Genomic DNA, 26,513 nt, shown 5'->3' on the forward strand with positions numbered 1-26,513 from the left:
TTGGAAAAATCTCGGAATAAAGTATCTGGATATTCTGTTCCTTCCTGCCTTCTAGTGCTCAAAGATACATGTTTGTTCTTTAAAACGTTTCCTCCATAGTGTTTCTTCTCTTCTTCCGACAGAGCGGACCCAAACAGCCCGGCGGACAAAACGTGGGACGTTCACACTTGGCACCCGAGTTTGCCCTGCGAAGAGAGACCGTGAGGACCAAACTGCCTAACTGCATCTTGGACAATGTCCCCCCAGCCGACACCTCTACTGGGCCAACCCCCTTTAATAGCAAAGAGGGGCCCCCGAGAGGTGGCAGGAGCTGGTCTGAACTGTGTGCATTCAGTGAGCCTAAGGAGCTCTTGCTATCTGAGGACTCAGCCCTGGGGCAGTCACGGTCCCGATTCTTCTCAACGCCGCTGCATGCCTACGGATGTAGTAATCCAGCATGTTTCATCTCAGGGAAGCAGCCCCTAGCCCTGCCAGAGATGAGGAAGAAGTTTGACTAACGCTGGCTCTGCTTCCCATGCTCTTGCTAGTGCTTTGTGGGTGTGACTTGTTTAAAGCCCCTGCCACTGCAAAATCCCCTTGTTCCCGGGGCTAGATCCCCCCGCTCGTCTCCCCCCTCCAATCTCCGTGCCGCAGAGGGCTGCTGTTGCCCCTGGAGTTGTGCGGGGGAAGGAAGGGGAGGGAACGTGCTGCGCACACACACGCATACACAAACTCCTGCAGTTTACCTACGCTTCTCCCAGATAAACCGTGCATGAATCTCCCTCCGAACAGCCCCTGGACTGGTGGCTGCTCCAGGGACGTGTCCCCCTGTGGCCCGAGTCTGGACGGGATCGTTGTATTTAGTTTTGGTTTTTGCACAGGGGCACTTCGACAAATGCTCACCCGATCCTAGCTCGCTCCCTCCTGCGCTTGCTATGATCAAATCTGTAATTTCAGGGGTTATTTTCGGCAACCAGCTTTGCACGGAGGAAGCTCTGCTGGGAAGAAGCCTCTGAAAAGCAGCCGCGAGTGGGGACGGCCCAGAGGGGCAGCTGTCAAGCTGGCATGCCGCTTCGCCTGTCCGTGGTATGAGGCAGCGACCGGGGGGCAGCCCAGGAGTCTGGGAGGGCTGACCCTGCTCCCCATCTCGCCCTGCCTGCTTGTCTCTGAGGCGCGGGAGCGATTGTGGGGGTTGCTGCTGGGGAGCAACAACACGGCTTCAAACTGAGCCTCAACTTAACGCAGCAGGGATGGTAACACTACAGCAGCCTCCTCGGCGCTTCCAGGACAGCAGGAGAGCCAGGGCTTTGCTTGCCACTGTCTAAGGCCTGGGACTAAAATGGAATTTCTCACCTGGATTTTGCCGTCCTTGGTTCTGCTGTGCACCCAGCAGCACAGGTGTATCAGGTAAGGGTGGGGGGCGGCTCCAGGGTCTTTACTTGGGTGTCATTATCCCCCTTTGCCAGGGACGCCCTGAGTTCGTGGGCTGCGGATTTTTGCCTGGCAGGGAAAGTGGGTCTCGACTGGAGAGTTCGTCACAAGGTGCCCTACTTTTATCACTGTTCCACCCGCTGAGCAGCAGCGTCCCGGGTTAATCAAGTGGGAAGCCCGTTAACAGGATATCTGGGGAAGCCTTATCTCTAGGGCACTTTGATCTAAATTGGAGGCAATCTCTAAAGTTAATGGCATTTCACAGGCCCGGGATAGTCCCGTCCCCGTTTAAAAAGCAGCAATCCCTGCAGCTTGGCCATAAAACTCGGCAGCTCACTGGAGATCGTTGGCTGGTGACAAAGAGCCTCCCCAGACGTAACAAAAAAAAACCAGAGAGAAGTTTGAAAAACAAATCAGACCCATTTTTAAAAACAAGTGTAGGGCTAAATCTGTGCAATTGATAGTTATGTTCACTCCAAAGGTGTTAGCTAGGCAACCAGCTTGGATCCAATTTGCAATGTTCTTTATATACTCTCCACGAATCTGGAGGCTGAAAGTGGAGAAAGCTTGCCATGGTTATGCAATGAACGCAGAAGGGGAGGAAATCTTTAAAAGAGAGAGATCTAGTTCAGGGCATCTAAAAGCAATGCCCAAGCTTTTCCAGGCAGGGAGCCCTGGGAGGGATGGAGGGGATTCCCCTGCTCCTCAAAAACGGTGGCTATGCCTATTTGTATTTGGGGGCTTCAAGACGGTGGGAATAAAGGCCAAGTGGTGATTGTGCACAGAGGAACATGGTTACTGTGGTGTTTGGGATTATTTGCTGAGGTTTTATTATTTTATTGAGAAGCAGGATGGTTCAGTGGTTAGAACAGGAGTCAGGCAACTGAGTCTCATGTAGGACTTCGCCACTGATTGACAGCATGACCTTGAGCAAGCTACCAAAGGCCAGATGCTGATACATTTACATGAATACCTCCCTTCTCAGGTGCTCCTGTGACTTAAGAGGGTCACTCAAGGAGTAAGATGCTACTTGCTAGGTGAATAAGGGTGTCAGAATCTGGCCCATAATTTCAGTACCACAGTTTCCCCACCTATATACTTAAGATAACGTTGAGATTTTTGGCTGAAAGGTGCTGTATAAGTGCAAAGTATTATTCTTTTAAATAAGAAATTACTCTTCTCTAGCCTGTGACTTCAGGATCTGTTTCAAGGCATAGCAAGAGCTTGGATGTGTACAATGTATAATTTGTTACATAAATTATTTTATTACTGGATTAATTGCCTAGTTACTTGGCTTTCTTCCTACAATGACATAATAGTGATGAATTGTTGTTAGAAATACATATACTTCATGGCAGAGGAAGGGGACAGCTAGAAAAATACAACTGCTAGCTTTTGAGATTTAATGTTCTGTGTTCAAATGATGTTAGCGGTTTATCTTATCTATAATTGCCAATAGCAAAAGACTCTGAGTTCAAAGGAAGCTACCCTGTTTAGTTAAGTGTAGTCATCTGAAAGCTCACCTAGAACAGTGTTCTCATTGCAGATGCAGTGGTGAGCTGTATTTGAAAAGAAAAAAGGGTTAATGGACACCTGGTGTATCGCACCCTAGCCATACAATAATACAAATAATAAATAATAATCCTGTAAACCAGCCTACAAATAATTTTACTCATGTTAAATTAAATGGAGCTACACAAATGAGTAAAATTACTGATGTGTAAATGTTGGCAGGATTGGGACTAAAGTTTTTTCTAATGAAAAACTGCATTCCTGAGTTTTTGGGTGAGAACCATGAAATCAATGAAAGTTAACATGGTTGGTGAAACTTTGGAGCCCAGCGTCAGAAATTGCAAACTGTTTTCCACTTGGTTTTTAACACTGGACAAGGAGAAGAATTTCACTGTTGACTGTTAACCAAAATAAAGTTTAATGTGTGTAGTCTAAAGTCTCCCTTGCGTTATTGAATCATTATTTACAACCAAGCAGAAACTGGTTTCCATTGAGTTCACGTAGGACCTGATCCAAAGTCCACTAAAATCAATGGATAGATAACCTTCCATAAACCTCAAGGGGCTCTGGGTCAGGTTCTAAGTGCTGAAGACAATTCTTAGTGCTATAGCATCTGCAAGCAGCAAACTTAGACATATCAGACTCTTTACAGGTGGTGCAATTCCTTTTTCTTATTTTAATAACGCAATGACATTCTAACTTCTTTTCTGGTTTAAAAATCAATGCAAAGCATTTTAAAAAATGCATATTTAGCATTAAGCCCATCCAAACCCCACTATCTAACTGAGCTTTATTGAGAAATGTGTGACTAAGGCTGCACAATCCTCAGGCTGAAGTCCTGTGCAAATGCGCATAACGTCTGTGTGCGCTAACCAGTGTTGCTGAATTGTCACCTCAGGGTCCTGTTCTAATCTCTTGGACTGATGCACGTCCCTTGGCCACTGCAATAGCTCATCTTGTAAGGGCCTCAAGAAGAGTATACTTTTCTCCTTCTACCCTCTGTGCCAGAGATGCACAGGTTTGTATGGTAGATGGTGCTTTAGCCAGGATATATTTTACTAGTAGTTTTGTACACTGAGATTAAAATGTAAAATTTTGTCAGTGGCTACATTTCCTCTTTATTGATCTAATTTTGATTTTAAATGTGATGCCTTGATTATAATGACTGCAGGGTTGTCAAAGAATACATTTCTCTGGCCACAGATTCCATAGATTGCAGAGCAAGAGGTTATTAAAAGAAAGTGCTATTTGGAAGATTCTAAACACCACAGTATTAGTTAAGACTTCCCAAGGACCAGCTTTAAAGTTAAATACCAGAACTATCTTATTTTTTTTTTTTAGGAAACACCCACAATCTGCTCATGCTTGGCACTTTCTGAACATTGCCCATCTCAAATTAGATGCTCAAGACTGGTATAATTTGAGGTCTCCATTACGTGTGCTGTTTGACAGAAATCAGTGAACCAAATTCAGCCTCAAAGTCAGTGGAGTTGCATCAACTTATACCAGAGTTGAGGTTAGCCCACTGTGCTTATTAGTAGTATTAGTATTCATTTGCAGCTTTCTATGTGCAGAGCTTGGCGCATTGCAGACGCTCTCTTAATACAAATAAATAATAGTTGAGATGCATTAAAAGAAAATGTAGTGAGATGTCTTCTCTTGCAGTGGAAGAGTTTCATGTGCAGTATTTACTCCTATTACTATTAATAGGAGTCACGCGGCTGTCGTGCTCAAAGGTTTAAAAGGCCCCTGACTCTATAACTCTCCAACGAAATAGCTTTTAACTCTCTAATTAAAAATAGACACATAATCTTGTTTTAAAAATAATTCTATTTGTATATAATTAACTATCCTACTGGCTTGTACATCTCTCAACCTTTTCCTCCCAGAGATGAGAAGAGAGGCTTGCAAATGTGAAATATGTGCAAAGAGTAGACTACTTCATGCAGCTTAAAACTCAGGGAGAAATGGAAATAAAGACTTTGATGTTCATAAGGTTGCCATGAATTAAGCCTAATGCTTTTTCAGTTTCGTTTCAAAATATGGAACATTTTAGCTTCACGTAGAGTCACGGATGGCAGATGGAAAGGATACACATACTGCTCTGGATAATCCTGGAGCTTGCTACAGGCTAGATCATTCCCTGACCTTGCCTGATATTTAAAGGCCTTTTTCCAGGAAAAAATGGCAGAGAAAATTATACTGAAATGAAACAACTTTACCTCCATACCAGTGCTCTGGACCACACACAGTCAGCTATTTAACAGACTGATGCTTCCATCTTTCAGATGAAAATATCCATTTGCAGGTGCTCAGTTGCCCACAGACCGTGTAGAATGTAGGCTGGTTGGGCAACTTAAAGGAGAAATAGGAGAGATACAGGAAGCAAGACATTTTCCCCGCTGCACTTTTAAAATGAGAGTATCTGGCCACTAGCGCAGGTTACCATGACCTATCTACAAGTTTGATCTAAAGTCAGCTCTGCTGATGGCCATTAACTTGCAGAAGGTCCTTGGGCTTTTTTGTGCTGGAGACAGTAGCTGAGATTCCTATCTCTCTATATTCTTGTTCAGCAACCACTGAACAGTGCATTCATTCCCACATGGCTTAAGTGAAATATTTACCAAGTCTTTTGCTCACTGATATGAGGGAATTTTGACTCAATATGTTCAAGAAGTGTTCCAGGAGATAGTAAGAAGTGGGCAAAATCCCAGCTGATAAACCATGCTGCATTAGTGAAAATGCATTTATTCTGTAGCTGGTTGGAGAGACCCATCATCTGAATTAGGTGTATATGTTACCCACATCCCCACTGTTGGCTGTGTTTATATCCTTAGGAGAGCTGCATTTCTTGGTAATATTTATTTGAGGGGCTTTATAATTTTCCTAAGTTGTATAATAACCATAAACATCAGCTTCCTCTCTGCTTTAAGGGGGCTAAATTGTCTTTCCCTACCAGACAGGAAAACTAGACTTTTCTTTTTTTCAAGAAAGAAAGAAAAATGAGGCTCTTTTCCATGGTGAGCCAATTGCATTGATCAAAGCATCACAGAAATGTAGGGCTAGAAGGGACCGCAAGAGGTCATCTAGTCCAGCCCATTGCACTAATGCAGGATCAGGTAAACCTAGATTCCCTGACAAGTGTTTAGCTAACCTGTTCTTAAAACTCTCCGAAGATAGGGATTCCACAACTTCCTTTGGAAACCCTTACCTGCCCTTACAGTTAGAAAATTTTCCCTAATGTCTAACCTAAATCTCCCCTGCTGCACATTAAGCCCATTATTTCTTGTCCTACCTTCAGTGGACATGGAAAACAATTGATCACCATCCTCTTTATGATAGCCCTTAACATATTTGAAGACTATCAGGTTCCCCCTCCTCCTCCTTTTCTCAGAACTAAAATATGCCCAGTTTTTTTTAAATTCTTCCTCATAGGTCAGGTTTTCTAAACCTTTTATCATTTTTGTTGCTCTCCTCTGGACTTTTTCCAGTTTGTCCTCAACTTTCTTAGAATCATAGACCTTTAGGGTTGGAAGAGACAACAGAAGGTCATCTAGTCCAACTCCCTGCTCAAAGCAGGACCAACCCCAAATAAATCATCCCAGCCAGGACTTTGTCAAGCCGGGCCTCAGAAACCTCTAAGGATGGAGAGTACTTTGCACTTATTTTTATTGAATTTCATCTTATTGATTTCAGACCAGTTCTCAATTTGTGAAAGTCATGTTGAATTCTAGTCCTGTCCCGCAAAGTGCTAGCAACCCTTTCCAGCTTGGCGTCATCCACAAATTTTATAAGCATGCTGTCTCCACATTACTATCCAAGTCATTCATGAAAGTGTTGAATAGTACTGGACCCAGGACAAACCCCCACAAAACCCTCCTAGAGACCTTTTCCTGTTTTGAAAGATAATATTATGAGTACATTTTTTCAACCACTTGTGCACACATTTGATAGTAATTTCATTTAGATCACATTTCTTTCATTTAGTGTCCAAGCAAGGGCAAAACTCCATATTTGTATTAATGCAAGTCACTGCCCTGAAAGAGTGCAGACGAGGGTTAAAAAACCCTCTCCTGAACTGCAGCTTGCAGAAAACTTTCCAGAGAAATGATCCAGGAGCATGTTGCCCTCCTGTTAGCATGGCACCCACTCTGACTTGGTGCAGGGTAAAGATAAGCTATTCTTTTTCATTGCATGCTGGTGTGAGCCGCTAGAGTTTTAGGAATTAATAGCTTACTTTTATATGGTGCTTTTCATCCCAAAGCACACTGTACAAAAGCTTAGGTCAAGAAGTGAAGTTGCTGAATCAGCTGAAGGTGATTTCCTTTCTTCCCATCTTTATTACTTGGATTATAAAATGCAAATCCTCTCCAGCTTGCATTTCCATGCCAGTCCTCATGTTTCCGGGTAAAATTCATGAATAACATCTCAGGCCTCAGATAATCCCCATGGGTCATCATGGGTGAATGGACTTTTCTGCTCTTGCACACAGCCTCAGGAAACTGGGCCTGGTGTAGGGAAGGCCACAGGGGTGGGGCTATTTAGGTATCCCACACACCACACTGCTGGCAGGCCATCTCTATCACACCCTTTCCCTCCCCACTCTCGTGGCAGGCTGTAATGTGGTGTGGAGGGTTTATGTGGGTTCTCTGAACTTGCATGAATGTCACTCCAGATGTGAATTTCACTATGTTTTCCATCCAGTCAAATAGTAAAGAGTCCCTAGTATTTTTCATTAGATTAGGTTAAAACAAACAAAAGTTATAAGTCCAGTACAGCGGTCTGGACTGGATGATTTATCCTCCTAGTCCTACATTTCTATGAGTCTATGTACAATACCCTACTTGGATGTTGGTGGGGAATAGCTATTATGGGGACTTCTGAGGACTAGAAGATTTGGGGCCAAATTTAGCCCTGGAGTGAATGAGTATAATCCCTGTTGACAGGAGTGGAAATTGTGCCTACTTACACCATGGCTGAATTTAGCTCTTGGCCTACAGCCCTATTCACTCAAGCACAAAGACTCTGCTGCATTATTCCTAACTCCTATATTCTTTTCCTCGATTCTTTATCTTCCACACCCTCCGAATGAAAAATCTAGTGTCGTTTGGACAGTATGATTATAGAAATTACCACCATGTAGATTAGGACCAAAATTAAGGTTTTTCATAGAAAAATCTAATATGAATAGACAGTTTTCGTAACCTCAGGCTTTATTAATAATAGGACCAAGATTCCTTTTTAATTTTGTAGTATATTGTGCTGAGGATTTTTAAGTAAAATTCCCCATGGATTGCAATCTGCCTAAAATGCATGGCATATGTGGCCCATCATTTTTAACCTGAGATTGTCCTTTTAGCTCTCTTATTCTTGTTAACGCCACTACCATAGAACATTGACACAGGATAATGCCCTCCCACTCTGTGGCATGCTGTAAATGCTGAGGCTTTTATGGAAAATAAATGTCAAGGGAAAATGAGGTGATTTTATTTGTCAAAAGAGATGATGCTCCTGACAGTTCTTTTACAATGACTTTATTTCTGTAATAGCAAATGACTGATGATGAGTCAGTCATCTGGGGCTAAGTTCTCTAGGCAGCCACGTAACACATTTTGGTGTGAAAATGGAGCTGCAAAATTTGTTTTCTTAAATGTTTCAGATTCATTACGCAAGAGTAGACACAGGACTTCGGATTTTTATAACATCTTGCAGCTAACGATCGCAAAGCATTGTACACCCAAAAACCTGAAGGGCAGATTCTGACTTCCTTATAGATCAGGCCCCAAAGACAAGCACATGAGATAAGCAAGGGATGCATGCAGGAATCTCTTCACCCTGCACCAGAGTGCAGCCACCTCTAAAGCTAACACTGTCATTTGTTTAAAAACACAAGACAGGATGACAAATCTATCCCTAAAAAAGTGCATGGGATCTTTAATGACCTGGATCTCATGTCTATGTCTCAGGCTAAGACTTACAAATTACCAAAAACCCCCACCAAAAATGAAACGTTTAGAAACAAAATATCTGAAAACTATTCCTTTCTTGGCTAATCTGCCAAGAACGTACTTCTGGCTGTCATATGTCCCGTGTACTAACTGATAGCATCAGTGATACTCAAAGCAGGTCAGGGAATGCAAAAGAAAATAAATAAAAATATCACTGAGCTGCAATGTTCGTTCTCAGCTGCAGCAGGAGAAATGCAGAACCTTGAATTTGGGTCTTGGCAGGTAAGTAACAGAGTGAAAGGGTAACTTCACTTAAGTAAATATTGGCACTTCAACACCAAGGCGATAGGCACCTAAGAAATATCAAAGATACTAGATAGAGATAAGTGAGTTGGCTGCGCAGATGACAAGACCCAGCGAATAGAAAAAATATAGTTAGAATAAATCATCATAGCCTCCGTTGAAGTCAGGCTATGGCAATTTACCCCAGCTGAGGATCTGGGCCAGCGAGTCCTCTGAGATACTTGGATAGGTGCTGTAGCTAGCTATCTAGGTGAGTCTGTGTGTCAAGAGAATATTATAAATGCATTTAAACAAGCATCCCTAACCTTATGAGGTAATGAAATGATGAGCTAATGAAATGTCACTGTTGGGCAATAACTGTCCCCATGCATCTTCAAGGTCACTTTACGCCTTGACAGCGCTATTAACTCAGGATGGCAATGTCTCCGTTACTCAGAGCTTACAGTCACACGCTGTTATCCCAAAGCTTCCTTACGTTATTAACTCCATTCACATGCGGCAAGAACGTCATCATTCATCCCATGGTGAGAGGAAACATTGTTCTGGTGGCTGTTTCTTGCAGTAAGTGTAAATACTGATCTGAATACACCCATAAGTGACACATCTTGGAGAAAAAAACCCTTGTGCCTATGTGGGTCCGTGTCACACAAACGTTCTAAGAAAGTTATATAAGTCCCAAGGCAAGAGCTGTTTATGGTATATTAATCTGCAGCCTTTCATCAATATTTTAAAAGGTTTCTCTTCTGCTATCAGCGATATTTTTTTTAAGCTCCATGTTTATTGCAGAGCTGAGTGGAAGCAGCTGCACCAATGCTCCGACAGCTCTGATGTGGTGCTTGCATCCGGTTACCTGTGTTTTTGGGAGACTTGAGAGTTACCCACACACCCTGGTAGATAGGATCTTTTTGCCAGTTGATAGTCCAACAAACACTTCCCATTTCAACAGGCAGGTTTTCATACTAATTTTCTGATAGCAGTAGGAGAAGCTCGAAGGATTATGCTGTCAGCTGAGTGCGTGTGTAGTTTTACAGGCAACTCCTATTAACTTTAAGATGACCTGGGAACTCCCAGCGACTGGCACAGAAAATGGAGTTCTAGAGATCAAATGCTGATTCTGTTTATCTGGAGAAATCTGAAACTTCCATTCAAAGAGTGTTTTTGGAATAGTCCTTTCAGGACTTTGCTTTTTGCTGCCTCTTTGCTTTTCTCAATTTGTTTACCCTTTTGATCAGAGCTTTGCAAACGATGGCCATTTCAGGTCACATGAGTTTGCATTTCTTTTTGTGTTTGCATGGGCCTATTGTGCTTTTCACAAGAGCAGGGATGATAAAACTAGTCTCCTGGCTCTATTCCAGCTGAATTACATTCTTCTTCCCTAAACTCCCCTGATGTTACAACTGGATAAGTTCTTCACCACCTGACTTAAACTTTTGTGTAGTGTTGCTTTGAGGTGTTAGTTGCTATGCTCAACTATCGAGGTAGTTTCATTTCAGTGGCAGATGAAGCAATTCCTATGTGCACTAGATGAAGTACTTTGTAGTTTTCTGGGCCTCCTCCACCTCTTCCCTTCCATGAGGCTTAGCAAGTGAGCCCTTACCATATGCTCGCTTATTTTCTTTCCTTGACACAGAATGACTCTCCTATTATCACCACCTCTCTGGGCAGAGTTAAGGGGAAGAGGGCCTTTGGAATGTTCCACGTCCTTTGCTCTTTTTGGGACTCCTAATCTTTTATCCTGCCTGTTACATCTTGCACTGAGCCACTCAGAAACTCCATTCTCTTTCACATCCAGGTGGACCTGGATCTGTGAGGGAGAGGCCTGAAATTAAGTCACCAGTGTCTGCAGGTGAAGTTTAACTCTTGTCATCTCACCAGTAGGGAATAGATTCCTTGCCCCCCCCCCACGATGAGTAAAAATTCATGAAGGCAAAATTGGCCCCCTGATGGTGTCACATGTTATGACTGATATGTCTCAGGTTCATTCAACTCACAGGGCTTCTCTATGATCTCTGCAAGTTGTTCTTTGGTGTATAGTACCTTGGACACAAGAAGCGGGGCAGAAGTAGTTCCTGAGCTCACTTAAGCAGCGGTTTGGTGTATGAAGCAGAAAGCCCTACAGAATCTGTGAGAGGGGGACTGCAGAGACCAAAGTGATGGGCATTATATGAGAGATGGATAGATCAGTGGTTGTGGCCAGCTGCTTTTTTAATGATTGTAAAATTTTTGAATTTTGATTGATACTTTCTAGCCTGAGGTTTGTTAGTACTGGGGTCAGGTTGGCTTTGGGAAACAAAGACCTTTTAAAAATTGGATTAGGTAACTGGAGTTAGCAAACGTGACTTGAAGCACCTAGGATAGACACAGTTTAACACTTTTAAAATTGTGCAACACATTGTGTTGTTAACCCAAAGGTCCCGATTTCCTGACCCAGGAAGAAGAGCTAGATGGTGCTCAGCAGTGGTGGATAGATGGTGCCTAGGCCATCAATAAGCTAAGGCCTTTGAGTATGTTGGTACTCCAGTGCTCTTACATAATCTCTGTTATTTATTTGATAATTATAGTATATTTGGTTTCATTTGAGCACTTAAAGATTCCTGCTAAACGAGCATGTTGCTTTATTATGCTGTCAGTTGAATACACGGTGAAGCCAGCTTATGGCAAAGTCATGTTTGTCACACAACATCTTCACTACAACTGGAATTACACCTTGTATATCAAGATGCAGTGAAGCAATTCAGGATTTATGGTCTTTCTTCATAAACCAAATCTCTCTATCGCCACATCTCTCCATAAGCAGGTTCCACATAATTTGTTAATAACAGAATTGTATCCCATTTCTTTTTCATATTGGAGGAAAAAAGAAAGATGAATTAAAAACAAGATCCTAGTTTGGTTCCAGTGACTAACTTTCTCAATTATTTTTTTCACAACAAGGAAAATAAATCAAGTCATCTTAAACTTTGGTTTTATGTATTTAGGAGAAAAAATAAACTAAAAGATGTTTGTTCTTGACCTCATGTCCCTAGGTAGGCTGTAGCCTTGTCTATACTATTTTCTAGTCTAAACATCATTTGTCCCTCCCCCACAAATAAATGAAACAGTCCTATCAACTCTCAGAACTGCTCCAATCAGTTACCAATCATGCTGAGTAGCTGACATTTTATCAGAGCTCTAGTAATGGACACGTAAGTCTTCTATCTTTTTCTGCCACATTTTATTTTCTCTACACATGGTGAGGTTTTAAAAGCTTGCTTGGACACTTGTGGTTTTGTTTGTTTTTTATCCAGCGCCATGAATGACATTGGAGATTACACAGGCTCCAACATAGAAATATCCTGGTTACCTAATCTGGATGATTTAATGAAAGGATATGCACGGAATTTCAGGCCTGGAATTGGAGGTAAGAGTCTGATTTATGTCTCTTCTGATTTCTAATGTATTCCTTGTATAATCTAATGGCTGAAATGGATGTGAATGTCTCCCTTTTGGTGGATATAATCAAGTGTTTGTGAATGTCTTGCTCTTAGACATAGTGATAATAACAGTAAGAATTTATTTTTTTTATGTCAGCCTTTGCAAAAAGTCCCACAATCTAGCCCAATTAAAAGCTGCATCAAACCAGTTATCTTTTGAATTTTGAGTTCATATTTGAGTTTGCTGTGCCAGAGTTTCTCAGTGATCACGCTCCTCCCCCACACTATGAACAACCCTCTTGTTTTGAGGCTTTGGTATAAAAACAAAACTCAGAGCAGGTTCATCAAGAGATTTCCAAACCTTTCAGGTACACCTGGGCCAGTCTACAGGATTGTGTCAAAACCATGAACACTGTGCCGTTCCACTTGGGTCCAAAGCAAAAGCAAGGGAAACTTGATGGTTTCCCCTGAGTTTTGCTTTGAGATTTTGCATTTGTCTGAACTGGAAGCTTAAAGCAAAACTCAATGGATGTGAATGCATTGAAGGCTAAACGCAAAAATGTTCTCCTGAGTCCTTGCACAGTGATTCTGTCCAGTTTCACGCATGTTATTAAAAATGAGAGAGGCCTAACCCACAAAGTTTGGAGCCACACCTAGTCCCAGATCATTGCAAATTTCAGTGGATATTATTCAGGTCCTTTCAAGTTGAAGTCAAAGGACCTAATTCCTCTCCATTCGTCAATGGGAGTCTTTTCATTGTCTTCAATGAGTGCTGGATCAGGCCCTAAACACGCTCCTTTTTTCTCATGTGAAAGAGCAAATGGGTCCATGAGTTGGGGCAAAAAAGATATCAAGATGTCAGGCTCCCTGGTTACAATATAAAACATAGCAGTGCTCTGAATTTAGGACAATCCAGTGAGTCTGCAGACATCGACCTTCAACAATCCACTACATAAAAGGAAAATAACTCTGTGCTTTCGGGCCCAGTGTTACTGAAATGCTTTATAAGGAAGTAAAATCAGTTGCCCAGATTTTCAAAAGCAACTAGTGATTTTGGATGCACAACTTGGGATGTCTTAAAGGGGCCTGATTTTCAGGAGGTGGGGGCTCAGCAGTGTGTGAAAATCAGGCCCCTTTAAGGTGTTTCAGGTTGGGCCCCTCAAAATGGAGACCTCCAAGATCACGAGTCAATCCTGAAAATCTTGGCCAATTTGACAAGGTTGTGGCTGGCCTGCAAAGAAACTATAAGACTTTAAACTACTGGCAACTATTATAGACTGTCCTGTAGCTCAAGGGGCATTTTGTTTTCCCTTTTTAGCATGTGTGCAGTTCAGCTGATGCCCATGTGGCCTGCGTATGTATGTGGACCTGGATCTTCATAGAGTTGAAGCAACAATACAACATACACAAAGTGTTTAGATAGCATTTGGCAATCCCCTTTTCTAGTGTTCTTTGAAAATGATCACTCTATCCCAATCCACAGAACAATGAACGTAGCAAAGCATGCACATGAATAGAAGCAAAACTTCCATCTTGCCAGGACAGAGGAAATTCTACTAGGAATCTGGATACCCTGGCAAGTCAGTCAGCTTGTAATCAGTTTTAATTGGCACTCTCGTAAGCCATAATGTTATTTTTCACCTGAAGCAGCTACTTTCTAAAGGGGTGAAGTTTTCTTATCTTTGAAAATGTCAAAGCAATTACTTCCCCTGATCCTTAAAGCTGAAGGCTTTAAGCAATACAAGCAGTTCCTATTTTTTCCTGAGTTCTTACACCACTCCTGTCACCATGGTATCGGAACTGACTTTTGGAAAGTAATTTTGTGGTCCATATCAAGTGGTGATCACTTCTGTACTTGGATCCTCAAAGTAAGTGTCATGATTTCAAGGGGTTGCCACCAACTGTCAGAGATCATGACCAGCCTCCCTTTCTTTATGGCTAGATGGGAGGGTTTCTATGGAAACTTGGCATCACAATAAGAGGTTGGAAACCCATTGTTCTAAGACAGATTTTATTTCTGGAAACTGTGAGTAGGGGAAAAGATATTTAGGGACTCACTTCTGTGAACTGACTCCATATGAAAAGATTGACAAAGCTAGTGCATATATATTCACACCATATCCTCCCCAATTTAACGTGTCTCTTTCTCAGGCCCTCCTGTTAATGTTGCCCTAGCGATTGAAGTTACTAGCATTGATCACATCTCAGAAGTTAACATGGTAAGTTGCCATTGAAACTTGTTAAGACTGGAAAGCTGGGAATGCTTATACTGTAGTGGTGGGAAGTATAGAAAACTGATTAGGCATATATGATTATTCTACATAGAACTATCACTAGCTGAAATGAATTGGCAAAGACAGAAAAAAAAGTCCTACATTTTTCAAGTGAAAAATTGATTCAGGAAAATCCTGTAAAGAGCAGACTTACAGCTGCATGCTAGCCCATAGGCCAGATCCTCAGTGGCTGTACATTGGCATTGCATATCTTCACTGGAGCTACACAGATTTGTACCAGCTAGGGATCTGGCTATGTATGTCCCATTTAAACTGGCTTAGTAGGGAGGGCAGGGTTGGGGTCTGAAGTATGTTGCCCTTATTGTTAGGGAAACTATTTTTAAGAATTAAATCCAATTTCTACTCCAATTCCACTTGCTCCTGTACACTTCTGGAAAGAGGCCTGCGGAGTTCAGCCTCTTTTTTGCCCCTCTGCAAAGCCACTGAGCTGTGGGATGTTCCCTTAACCATCTCAGCCATGCCCATACCCTGAACAAACCAACAGGCTAGATTCTAGAACATGTCACTTTACTACATATCTAAGAACTGCAAAGATCAACTGCATTTTTGTAGCCTATTAATCCTGAAAGATTTATTCTTAAAGCTATAGCTGTGACTTATCATTGACCCCCTCTCTCTATTGCATTCACCTGGGGCTTTTATTTTTTTAACTGGACTGAAAAAAAACATACAAAAACCCTACAAAAAAACCACTGGTCCTACTTAGGAAAGATGCTTAGGAGGGATATTAACCTGATTCTTCCCATCAGTCTCAGACGGACATGCAGCTCTTACTACACAGTATACCTGACAAGGCCATAGAATCAGAGCAGTTAAACACATGCTTGGGTATCTTGTGGTTATCCATTGGTAGAAACAGACAAGAGACATTAAAATGTCCAGGCAGTTTTATTCTGAGTACAAAAATATTCCAGCGCACAGGAAGCAGCTATTAGATGTTCCAGACTAATACAATGAAATTTGACCAGGCCCCAAGATATCATCATTGTGTTTGTTTCACATGGTTTGTTAACTGTTGGTTCTTCTTGTGCTAGGAATACACCATGACAGTATTTTTGCATCAGAGCTGGAGAGACGACCGGCTGTCTTACAACCACACCAACGAAACTCTGGGCTTGGACAGTCGGTTTGTGGACAAGCTCTGGTTACCAGATACATTCATAGTAAATGCCAAGTCTGCCTGGTTCCATGATGTGACTGTGGAAAACAAACTTATCAGGCTACAGCCTGATGGAGTCATTTTATATAGCATCAGGTAAAGAGAGAGAGAGAGAGAGATTTCTCTCATGTGTTAGCTTTTTGAATAGACTCTAAAAAATAATCACCCCCTTTCCCTGGATTATTTTGGAAAACAACCGTTCATTTAAAACATTTTTTTAAAACGTGAGCATGATGGATTTCTGTTGAAGACCCCTCATCTCTCTGCTGGGTCTACACGGGAAAGGCACCTGTGGAAACAGTAACACGTTTCCCATCATGTAATTGTTAATCACAAGTACATCATTAACAGAGCATGATCTTGCTATAATTGGGGTTGCTCTACAGCCACCAGTCCGAGAGGCAGCGTGAACAGAACAAGGAGTCCCTGGGTTCTGTTGTTGACTCTGCCACTGATTCCCTGTGTGACCTTGGTGGAGTGATCTAGAATCTCTCCGCTTTAAACTTCCCCATCTGTGCAATGGCAATAGTAACCTTTCCCCTCCTCAGAGGGGTATTCTGAGAAAAAGTTAATGTGTGCACAATGCTTTGGAGCTGTAGGGTCAAATTCATCCCTGGAGTAACTTCATTGACATTACACCGGAATGGATTTAGCTCACAAAACTCTATATTAGTGCTTATTTATTTATTTAGCAGTATCTGGTCTTGAGCAAGTCATTTAACCATTCAATACCTGTTTCTTCTACCTCAGGGGGGTGCTGTGAGGACTGGTTAGGATAATAGCTTAAAGGGCTTTGAAAGTATTACTGGTTTTTAATGTGGGTATGGCAGCAAAATAAGGACAGAAACATGCATGGAAGTAAGCAGCAGGCCACAACTTTTAATAAACTTTAACACAGGGAAGAGGCACTATCTGCCCATCACCCACACTCTCCTGTACCAGGCATTTAATTTGTTCCAGTGTTGGGAAACAGGGTTCCTTACCATGTAACTCATAACGTGGGGTAGGCTCTCCTCAGCCTGCCCTCTAGGACTCGGCTTTCTCTGAGTCTTAGCACCCTACATCCTGCTGTAAGCAGGACAGAGGGTGCAGCAGTGTGGGGACCTTGGCCTGTGAAGGTCACATGGTCTAACCCTATCACATGAGCCCAAGGCCCATCACCAAAATTCCAGGTCATTTGCCTCTGGGAACCGTTCATTTTATTCTCTTAACCACACTGGAAACCAGCTGTAAGTTGCGACAAACAACTTCACCCCACTACCTCGGGTGCCATGCGTATTCCAACTCAAACCACTGTGGCTTGCAGTGAAACTCCCTCTCTGGTTCTCCACCAACTGGCACATGGGAGAAAAAATTCCTAAGGAGCCAATTGGCTAGATCTGCAGTGTCTGTCAAGCCAGGTTCCCATTCCTAACTCAGGTGGGGAGGGTGGGCTGCTGGAATGGAGCCCAAAGAGGCTCCACACGGCCCCTGCAGCAGGTTAAATCCTGGGATCTGGCAAATGCTGGCCAATCAGCTGGCCAATGGGTGCCAGAGACCCCTGGGAGAAGGAGCTACCTATTGTCCCTTGGTGAGTGTCTCCCTCCCTTGCTGCTGGGACTCTCCCCCTTTCACTGCCAACCCCATCAACTTCCCCACCTGTTGATGTGGGTGAGTGGCATTTTAATAACAGAGGTAGGTTAAGGGTTTCCTACCCAGTCTTTGGATTATGGGAATAATTACATGCCAAGCTATGAAAGCCTACAGCCTGCTCTGAATATAACTAACTGGTACTTTGATTTTCCTTGCATGGGGCAGGATTACCTCAACCGTGGCCTGTGACATGGACCTTACTAAGTATCCCATGGATGAACAAGAGTGCATGCTAGATTTGGAGAGCTGTGAGTACGAAAGTCTGAGCACAGCAGTGCCTATAACTTATGTTCTGTTGAAAGCCTACATAGATAATCCTTAGCTTTGTTTCTGTGGGTCAACTTAAATCAATCAAATACAAGGGCTGTTTTCGATTTAGTAAATATAAGACCCAACCCCAATTCCCTTGATTCCAAGTTTGGACATCAGGTTACAGAGCCTTACAGCACTAGTTCAAAACTGCCATAGTTAGGGTCTGGCTTTTGACTGGAACACCTGGTTGAAAAGGGACCCTGGTGGCTCTGGTCAGCTAAAAGTCCGGTTGGTGGTGCAGCTGCCTGCCGTGGCTCCGCACAGCTCCTGGAAGCAGCGGAGCCATCTTCTATGCATCTCCTCCATCTCCTATGCATAGGGGCAGTGAGGGGGCTTGGCATGCTGCCCCCGCCGCAAGCCAATAGGAGCTGTGGGGGCGGCGCCTGAGGATGGGGCAGCATGCAGAACCACCTGGCCACACCTCCGCATAGGAGCTGGAGTGGGGACGTGCTGCTGCTTCCAGGAGCTGCTTGAGGTAAGCACTGCCTGGACGCTGCACCCCTGACACCCTCCCATGCCCCAACCCTCTGCCCCAGCCCTGATCCCCCTCCCGCCCTCTGAACCCCTCAATCACAGCCTGGAGCACCCACCTGCACCCTCAGCCAGAGACCTCACCCCCCCATGCCCCAATCCCTTGCCCCAGCCCTGATTTCCTTCCCACCCTCCAAACTCCTCGGTCCCAGCCTGGAGCATCCTCCTGCACTCCAAACCCCACATCCCCAGCCCAAGCCCTCACCCCTTCCCACATCCCAACCCACTGCTTCAGCCTGGAGCCCCCTCCTGCACCCTGAACTCCTCATTTCTGGCCACACCCCAGACCCCACACCCCCAGCTGGAGTCCATACTCTGTCCCGCACCCCAACCCTCTGAGCCAGCCTGGTGAAAATGAGTGAGTGAGGGTGGGAAAAGCAAGCGACAGAGGGAGGGGAGATGGAGTGAAAGGTGGGTGGGGCCTTGGAGGAGAGGAGGGGGAGGGGCGGGGCAAGGGTATTCATTTTATGCAAGTAGAAAGTTGGCAACCCTAGCTGCAGATCAGAACTATAGAACCAAATCCAGCAAGGTGCTGAGCACCCTCCATTCTCATTGGAGATGGAGAATTGGGAGCTTAGGGCTGATCCAAAGCCCACTGAAAACTGTGGGAGTCTTTCCATTAACTTCAGTGGGCTTTGGATCAGGCCCTGAGAGACAAAGCAGAGAGTACAGAGGGACTGAGCCCCAGGGCAAACTTCGGAGTGGGTTTTATTTTCTCTAAGAGAAATCAAGAGGGGCAGAATTCCGTGTGTGTGGGGACTGCTATTGTGACTAGCCCCCATAAAGGTCTCTGTCTTTCCTTGGCAACACCTCACCCCTACACAGGAGTCAGTCACAATCTGGGCCATAGACTAGTGACATTCTATTTAGTGCTTACGTGGGAAACCTGTATAAATTGTGTCTATATTCTACCCAGGTGCCATTCTCCTCCTAATCAGTGTGTAATTCCCATGAGCATTAATGCTTTGGGGATAAATTCACTATTGACTTAAGCAGGCACCACTCAATGACAGCAGCGAATTTGGCCATTTGTGGCTACATCAGTGGGAGAGTAGAATCCTGATGTTTCCAGAGATTTAGGACTAGCGGAGTACCTAAGCCAGGGCAACCACACTGGGGAGAGCATCGGTCACTCTCTTTCTTTTATAGCATTGACTCTGTTTTCTAGGCAATTAACCACAATACATTTCATCCTGTCAAAAATAGCAATCTGCAGTTTTACTTATGTAATCAGCAAATGCAGAGGCAGCAGACAATGAACTAGCAATCAATTCACTCTCCTGGCAAGTTTGGCAGGGTTTTTTTTTTTTAATTTAATTTAAGGATTTTTATTTCAGTGCAATAAACATAAGTAGAAATAAAGCCTCTTTAAACAAACATATTAAAGCAAAACCAGAGGAAACTTTCCCCCTGTTGTTTCCACATGCAGGGTTTCCTCTAGGCAACTGCTAACCCAAACCAAGGTGACTGTGTATTCCCATCTTCCTGCAGCATTGGTGTGGTCAATTTTTAGTGCAGTTACAAGATACTTTGCTCTATTTCTATCTAGACAGCCATTTCTCACTAGTAAGAGGATGCTGACAGCAGATTACACATTAGGGAACAGATTCTCTGCTGTGCCTAACTTCTGCTGGGCACAGCAGGGGGGTGATGGGATGCCAGGTGGCTGAGTGTAACTCTCTGATTCCCTGCCTCACCTTGGCCCCAAAGATACAAGTTAGAGTAGCCTCCATGGATCACCTGACAGCTGGGGATAGCTGCAGTGCGTCACTCTCCCTGCTTGCTTGTCTTTACCTCTAATATGTCCCCTGCACCAGAGTCTTCAGAAAGGGTGACCCAGGGGCCAGATTCACTGACTGTATGCCTGCCCATGACATTGGGATAATCCCCAGTGTTGGGGTTGTGACAAGTCTTTGCTCCATCCACTTTGCTTGACTGGCACAAAAATATTGGAAGCGGCACCGAATCTACCCATATAGATGTAAAAAAACACACTGTTTTTACCTGTGCTATGAGTGAACACCTTAGATGATTCAAATAATTAACAGTCTAATTTACTTTTCACTAATCCTGCTGCTTGATTGCTGTTTTGCAGTTCTGTCAGTTTGGATAATGAAAACATACTACAGTACTCCATTCAGCTTTAATATGTGGTCAGGTTCTCATGCTTTAGCATAATGCTACTGATTGGATTGCAAACAGTGCAAAGGAAATATTCTTTTATTAGTTTATTTTCCAACTGTTTCCATTGGAATGTAAATAAAAACCACTATGACCATTTTCTGTTGCTCTTAGGTTTATTTAAAAGCTTATTTTTAAGTTGTGTTCTCCACTTCAAAGTTCTTCTAAAGCTCTGAACAGTGTAAGCTAGCCTGGAGGGAACACTGTTCCGGCTAGGTCACTGGCAACCTCACTGTTGACAGGACATTGAGTTATCCAGATTGAAACGCAACATGTTTGTTGTGGGATTGAAGACGAGCAGCATGGCAGAGTCGTCTGAGTTTCACTTTGAGCCCATCAATCATTATTTCCCCCAAAACCTTTGCATTTATTCAGCTTCTTTTGGCAGATGGCTACTCTTCAGAGGATATTGTGTACCAATGGTCAGAAAACCAGGAGGAGATCCATGGGCTGGATAAGCTGCAGCTTGCTCAGTTCACAATCACTAATTACCGCTTCACGAGAGAAATGATGAACTTCAAATCTGGTAACAGACTCTGTGTCTTCATTGCAGGCATGCTGTCAGCCTCCACTATCTGTAACAGACAATCCCCTCTCTTAAGTAACCAGTTTAATGTGTCCATCTGGTTTCCAGTACAATTTATTTAGCCCGTATCTAAAGAGAGAGAATATTTTTGCTGGTTCCTTGGGTAGCCATTTCAGTCTATTGTGACAAATCCATACGTGTCCTGGGCTTTGTGTTTGCCATAATGCTACACATGGCTGCCAGTCAGCACTTCACAGCAACAGCAGAGTTAGAACTCAGATCCTCCTGCTCTAATTTGCAATTTTGGCTATAGGAGAATCTCCATTATTCCTAATAATATTGTGCTTATGATATCCAGTTGAGCAGTTCTGATTCCATCCACTAGACTAGAGGGTAGTGGTACACATACCTACTAGCATGCCTATTGCAATGTTTGTAAAAGCTTGAAGTCATTTCTTCCCTACTGATTTTTGTCCTCTTACATGTACTGTAGTTAAATGCTCATTTATACTGCCCCCTTATCCATCAAGCTCTTTCCCTGTTTGTTTTAAATTAACATGATCTTTTAAAAAAATCTAAATTTAGTATCTGGAGGACTTTCCACAACAGATTATAAAAATCTTAAGGCAGATCACATTTTGAAACAGTGTCATCATTAGAGCAAGGGATTTGGAATCAGGACTCCTGAAATCTATGTTTTGATCTGCTACTGACTCACTATACAACTCGGGCAAGTCACTTGACCTATTCTTAGGACTAACAATGCTGACCCTAACTATGGTGCCTTATAGGGGTTTTATGAGGCTTAATTAATGCAAAGCCCTTTGTGACCTTTGAATGAAAGATGATGTAAAAGTGCAAATCCATATCATTACTCTTGTATATTATTTTATTAACTGCGTGATTGTAAAGCCAACCTTCTAACACACAACTTTATATTTGTCCTTTGCCCACTCTTTCCATCAGCGGGTCAGTTTCCCAGGCTCAGTCTCCACTTCCACCTGAGGCGGAATCGAGGTGTTTACATCATTCAGTCTTACATGCCTTCCATCTTACTGGTGGCCATGTCATGGGTTTCCTTCTGGATCAGCCAGTCAGCTGTGCCTGCTAGGGTGTCACTAGGTAAAAAGATTGTGGCATTGGGATCTTGAAATGGAGGACATGTGAAGGCCATATGTTCATCTCCAGTGTGCCATTGTTGGAACAGAAGTACATTTATGAATGCTGTGTCTGCACTGGCAAAGCAATAAGTCCTTCAGCGAGTTTTATTCATGCTTTGGTGTCTGTCACTGGCGGATGCTTCTGTCAGGGCAGAATGCGCTAATAAAGGATGGAAAATAAAGGTCTGATGCTGTTATATTGTATCCCTAAGAACAACAGACACTACTAATAAAGAGTCAGTGCTGCAGCCCTTACTCCCACTGAAGTCATGAGTAAGAGGAGCAGATGCAGGTGCTAAGAATAGAAAGTACTCTCCAGGGGTTGTTCTAATGGATCTGTCTATCTGTGTCTGGTAAAAGAAGCCACATTGAGATTTTCAGAGTTGCCTTGGGCATTGGGTGCCCAGTTCAGAAGTGGGTGCCCACATCCCCTAGATAGCTTTGAAAATCTCAGCCAGCTCCTCTCTGGGTAGAAGTTATTGTTTGTTACCATTGGAATGTGTTACAGAACTCTAAGCCAAGCTTCTCATGCTATTCCCTAGGTATAACGACAGTTCTTACTATGACCACTTTGATGGTCAGTGCCCGCTCTTCACTCCCACGAGCCTCTGCCATCAAGGCGCTAGATGTTTACTTCTGGATTTGCTATGTGTTTGTCTTTGCCGCTCTGGTGGAATATGCATTTGCACATTTCAATGCAGACTACATGAAAAAGCAAAAAGACAAGATGAAGGCGAGCAGACAGAGTGGAGAGGTAAGCTGTGTGCTGGTGGTGCCGTGGAAGGCTTTGAAAAACAACCACCCTGCATTATAACCTTGTCTTCAGCCAGAGCAAATACTCCCCTCCGCTGCCCTTTGGTATAGTCATTCCCTGAGTTAATAGCCCCACCACGTGAGTGTTTAGCCCCTGAATGCCACCATGCTGATTGCTGCCTGTTGGCAGTACAAGTCAAAACCAGCTCAGAACAATTACCAGGATACAGAGCCGGTAACCAATCATCTCCATGCCACAAGCGGTTGGGACTGATTCTCATTCTGTTCCTGTGTTTGGGACAGGATGGGGGAATGGGAGGGAAGGGATACAAAGGGGCTTTTAAGCCACATTTGTGTTCCTCGTATTCTGGAGATGTACAGGACCTTTGGAGACATGTTCACCCCTTGGTGTAGATTCGAGCAACCTCAGTGTGCTCTGTTCAAATAGTCCCCAATATGCCCCCCATCACAGGCCAGGAGCAGGGCCAGTGTAGAGCCCTTATGCCAGTTCTACACCAGCCAGGGAGGCCCCACACCCCGAGGGTATTCTCAGGTAGCTGTTTACTTATGGGTCCTTTGCCTGGCAAGAGAACCATAAAAGGGCTTCAGCAACCCTGAGAACCAGGCCCATTGTCTTCAGTGTTGTCCCATGGAGATTAAATTCTCCATTGTGTGCAATGGATTCCAGATAGATCCTATTTTGCTCAGCATGAATACAATTTATGTTCCAAAGCAGACCTATACAACAGCTTGCAAGAACAAAGCAATTGCTTATGTGAAATTCCTTCCTGGACCTCTTAATTCTAGATAGCTCAGTTGTTCCCTTCATGTCCTTTATGTGGCTGATGAAACAGAATGAATTGATTAGGGAAAAATGCTTTTGACAATCCACAGTTTGCAAATTTCCCCCCACAAATCTGCAGGCATGTGAATCCCTGGACTTGATTTTTATTATGATTATTAGTATTTATTATTTTTATTGTTATTAATTAATCTTGCTAAGCTGCTAGCGGATATGATTGATCTGCGCTCTTTACTAAAACCTACCCAAGAACATCCACAGCCTTACAGGACCCACCCTATGTTTCAGGCCAATCAGTTATTCTTTCAGCTGGGTGACAGTCTCTTTGGAGTGGATCAATACTACTTGTGAACCAGCCCAGGGCTGAGCATGCTGCCTCTGCAGTGCCTCAAGCCCCTGCAATAGCCTAGGGCATGTAAAATTATCAACAGAATTTACTCCTGAGACTCCTGCATGGCAGAACAGAGCCATTCACAGCTTCCTCAGCCACTGCAAGCATTGGAACAAAGTACTGTCCATCACATTTGGATCTCGGGCAAGGCAGACCATTAGGCCACCTGGCTAGCTCTGATTAAGTATTCTGACTCTCTTCCCATGCAGATTGTCATAAGAGGTTCTTCTCTTTCATTTGCAGATCAATGTGAAGAACGCCATTGTTTTGTTTTCCCTTTCCATTGCTGGCGTGAACCAGGAACTGGCCATTTCCAACCGGCAGCACCGAGCTCCCAAAACCCTACCCGGATCATATGGCTCTGTAGAAGTCGAAACTGGAGAGACGAAGAAGCAGCAAGAAACTAAACTGGAGAAAAAGAGTGGCTTAAAGTCCCTCTTCAAGCCTATTGATGCGGACACCATTGATATTTATGCCAGGGCAGTGTTCCCAGCAGCCTTTGCAGCAGTCAATGTTATCTACTGGGTTGCTTATACAATGTAAGAACAAAAATGTGCTCCCAAGAGGTAAACTGTGGGCCGGAATTATGCTCAGACAGTACAGAGTAACTGAACAACCTGTATCGGTCCATTTCTTGTTGAAGTGCTTTCCAACGCGCTGAAGATATTTCTCGAATGCAGCAGAGTGTATCATTTCTGTTTGATTCTACAATCAACTCCAGCTAAAACTGGGAGAGGGGAGAATTGGCCATTACCAATTTGGTTTGATATATTTGTTATTACTAAACTCTGCCAAACAATCCAAGGATCCTTTGTTCCCCATCTCATCTTGAAACAATTTGTCACGTGTACATATCTTCAGTGAAGGTGCCACCACCAAATCCTAAAGCACAGTAGGATATTTTCCCTTTTCAAAGGTCTGCAGATGACGAGGCTCTGATTTTCCCCACACTCTTGGCATTTCTTTTCTCACAGCACAGCTAACCTCATGTTTTTACATGGGAGTACCTTTTCTGTGTCATGCCAGTTGTGTGACAGTTCAAGTTTAATGGGGATAGGAAAATGGCAGTGATCTCTACATGTGAAGACGGCAGGATTGAAGTATGGGGAGCAGAGCAAGGCGGAGGGTTTTTCTTTATTTGTCTTGGATAAAGTATTTAAAACACTTTTGATTCTCTTCTTCAGTCACAGCATGAAATAAAATATATTGTATAGAACCTAACTGAATTGTTAATATCCACTGTGTTGCATTTCAGACATAAGCTAAGGAAAGTCTTTCTTTACTGCTTAGGCTTCCTGTATATTGCTACTTGTCCATTTATGGTGCAATTACATTGGCAAAGTGATTTAAAAACACAGGCTGAGCCTAGGGTCCTTGTCCCAAAGGATTTAGGGTAAAATTTTCAAAAGCACTGAAGGGATTAGGAGCCTCAATCCCATTTTCCAAAAAGACTTAGGCACTTGGTAACCTAAGTTTCATTGGCTTTCAGTGAGAGTTAGGTACCTAGCAACCATTTGTGCTTTTGAAAATTTCCCTGAGAGGCTTCTAAGTGCCAAAGGTACTTATGAAAAGTCATAATTTTCTCCTAAGTCGCTTAGATGCTTTTGACTATTCTGTCCTGATAGTTGAAGGGGCCTGATCCTGAGAGATGCTGAGTACCCAGAGCTCCTGGTCACTTCACTGGGATTTACAGTAATGGAATCTATGGGTACTCATCCGCTCTCCCTTACTCAGAGCCAGATTCTGTTACCCTTACTTACACTGAGGAGTACTGTTGCCCTTAAGTAATTCCATTGATTTCAGTGGGGTAAGGTGGCATTCACCATAAATACTGATATCAGAATCTGGCCTTCAGATTAGTAGAATGAACAGGATGAGAGTACAGGCAGAGGAGATATTGTTAGCATAGGAGACCAGTGTAGGAGGCTTTGCAAGTGGAATGGGTTTAGCGGTGGGAGGGACCACTCTTGGTGCCTGGAAAGTGGGAGGGAGTTCCAAGCACAAAGAGAGACACAAAAGAAAATGTGAAGACAGAGTAGGCGGGGGAGACAAAAGAAGAGGCAAGGGAGCGAGGATGGGAGGGGGTGAGGTTTAGATTAAACAAGAGCACAAATGTACTTGGCAAGGGCAGAGCTGTGCTGGGCCTCGAAGATGAGGAGTTTGAACTTGGCAGTGATTAATACTTG

At 43.4% G+C, this 26,513-nt stretch overlaps 1 protein-coding gene across 2 annotated transcripts; it reads left to right on the top strand.

Moving 5' to 3' along the window:
• Positions 1–213: 213 nt before the first annotated feature.
• Positions 214–25,543, top strand: GABRD (gamma-aminobutyric acid type A receptor subunit delta). Of its 2 annotated transcripts, XM_073316573.2 has the most exons (9): positions 214–1,386; positions 12,461–12,573; positions 14,738–14,805; positions 15,915–16,135; positions 17,837–17,919; positions 21,084–21,221; positions 22,188–22,343; positions 22,924–23,135; positions 24,571–25,543. In XM_073316573.2, exons 1-9 carry the CDS (start codon positions 1,319–1,321, stop codon positions 24,868–24,870), a joined length of 1,359 nt encoding a protein of 452 aa, XP_073172674.1. In that variant the 5' UTR covers positions 214–1,318; the 3' UTR covers positions 24,871–25,543. The 2 variants fall into 2 exon arrangements, with proteins under 2 accessions (XP_073172674.1, XP_073172675.1); XM_073316574.2 differs by lacking the exon at positions 22,188–22,343 and having other exon boundaries at positions 218–1,386.
• Positions 25,544–26,513: the final 970 nt, after the last annotated feature.

This window comes from Lepidochelys kempii, chromosome 18, assembly GCF_965140285.1.
Source record: "Lepidochelys kempii isolate rLepKem1 chromosome 18, rLepKem1.hap1, whole genome shotgun sequence".
In the NCBI taxonomy this organism is placed as follows: Eukaryota; Metazoa; Chordata; order Testudines; family Cheloniidae; genus Lepidochelys; species Lepidochelys kempii.

Bases quoted from the DNA above. Each gene is read 5' to 3' on its own strand.
- GABRD (XM_073316573.2), top strand. From the start codon at position 1,319: ATGGAATTTCTCACCTGGATTTTGCCGTCCTTGGTTCTGCTGTGCACC. The intron at 16,136-17,836 runs GTAAAGAGAGAG...TGCATGGGGCAG, and splicing joins GTCATTTTATATAGCATCAG to GATTACCTCAACCGTGGCCT. The intron at 22,344-22,923 runs GTAAAAAGATTG...GCTATTCCCTAG, and splicing joins GCCTGCTAGGGTGTCACTAG to GTATAACGACAGTTCTTACT.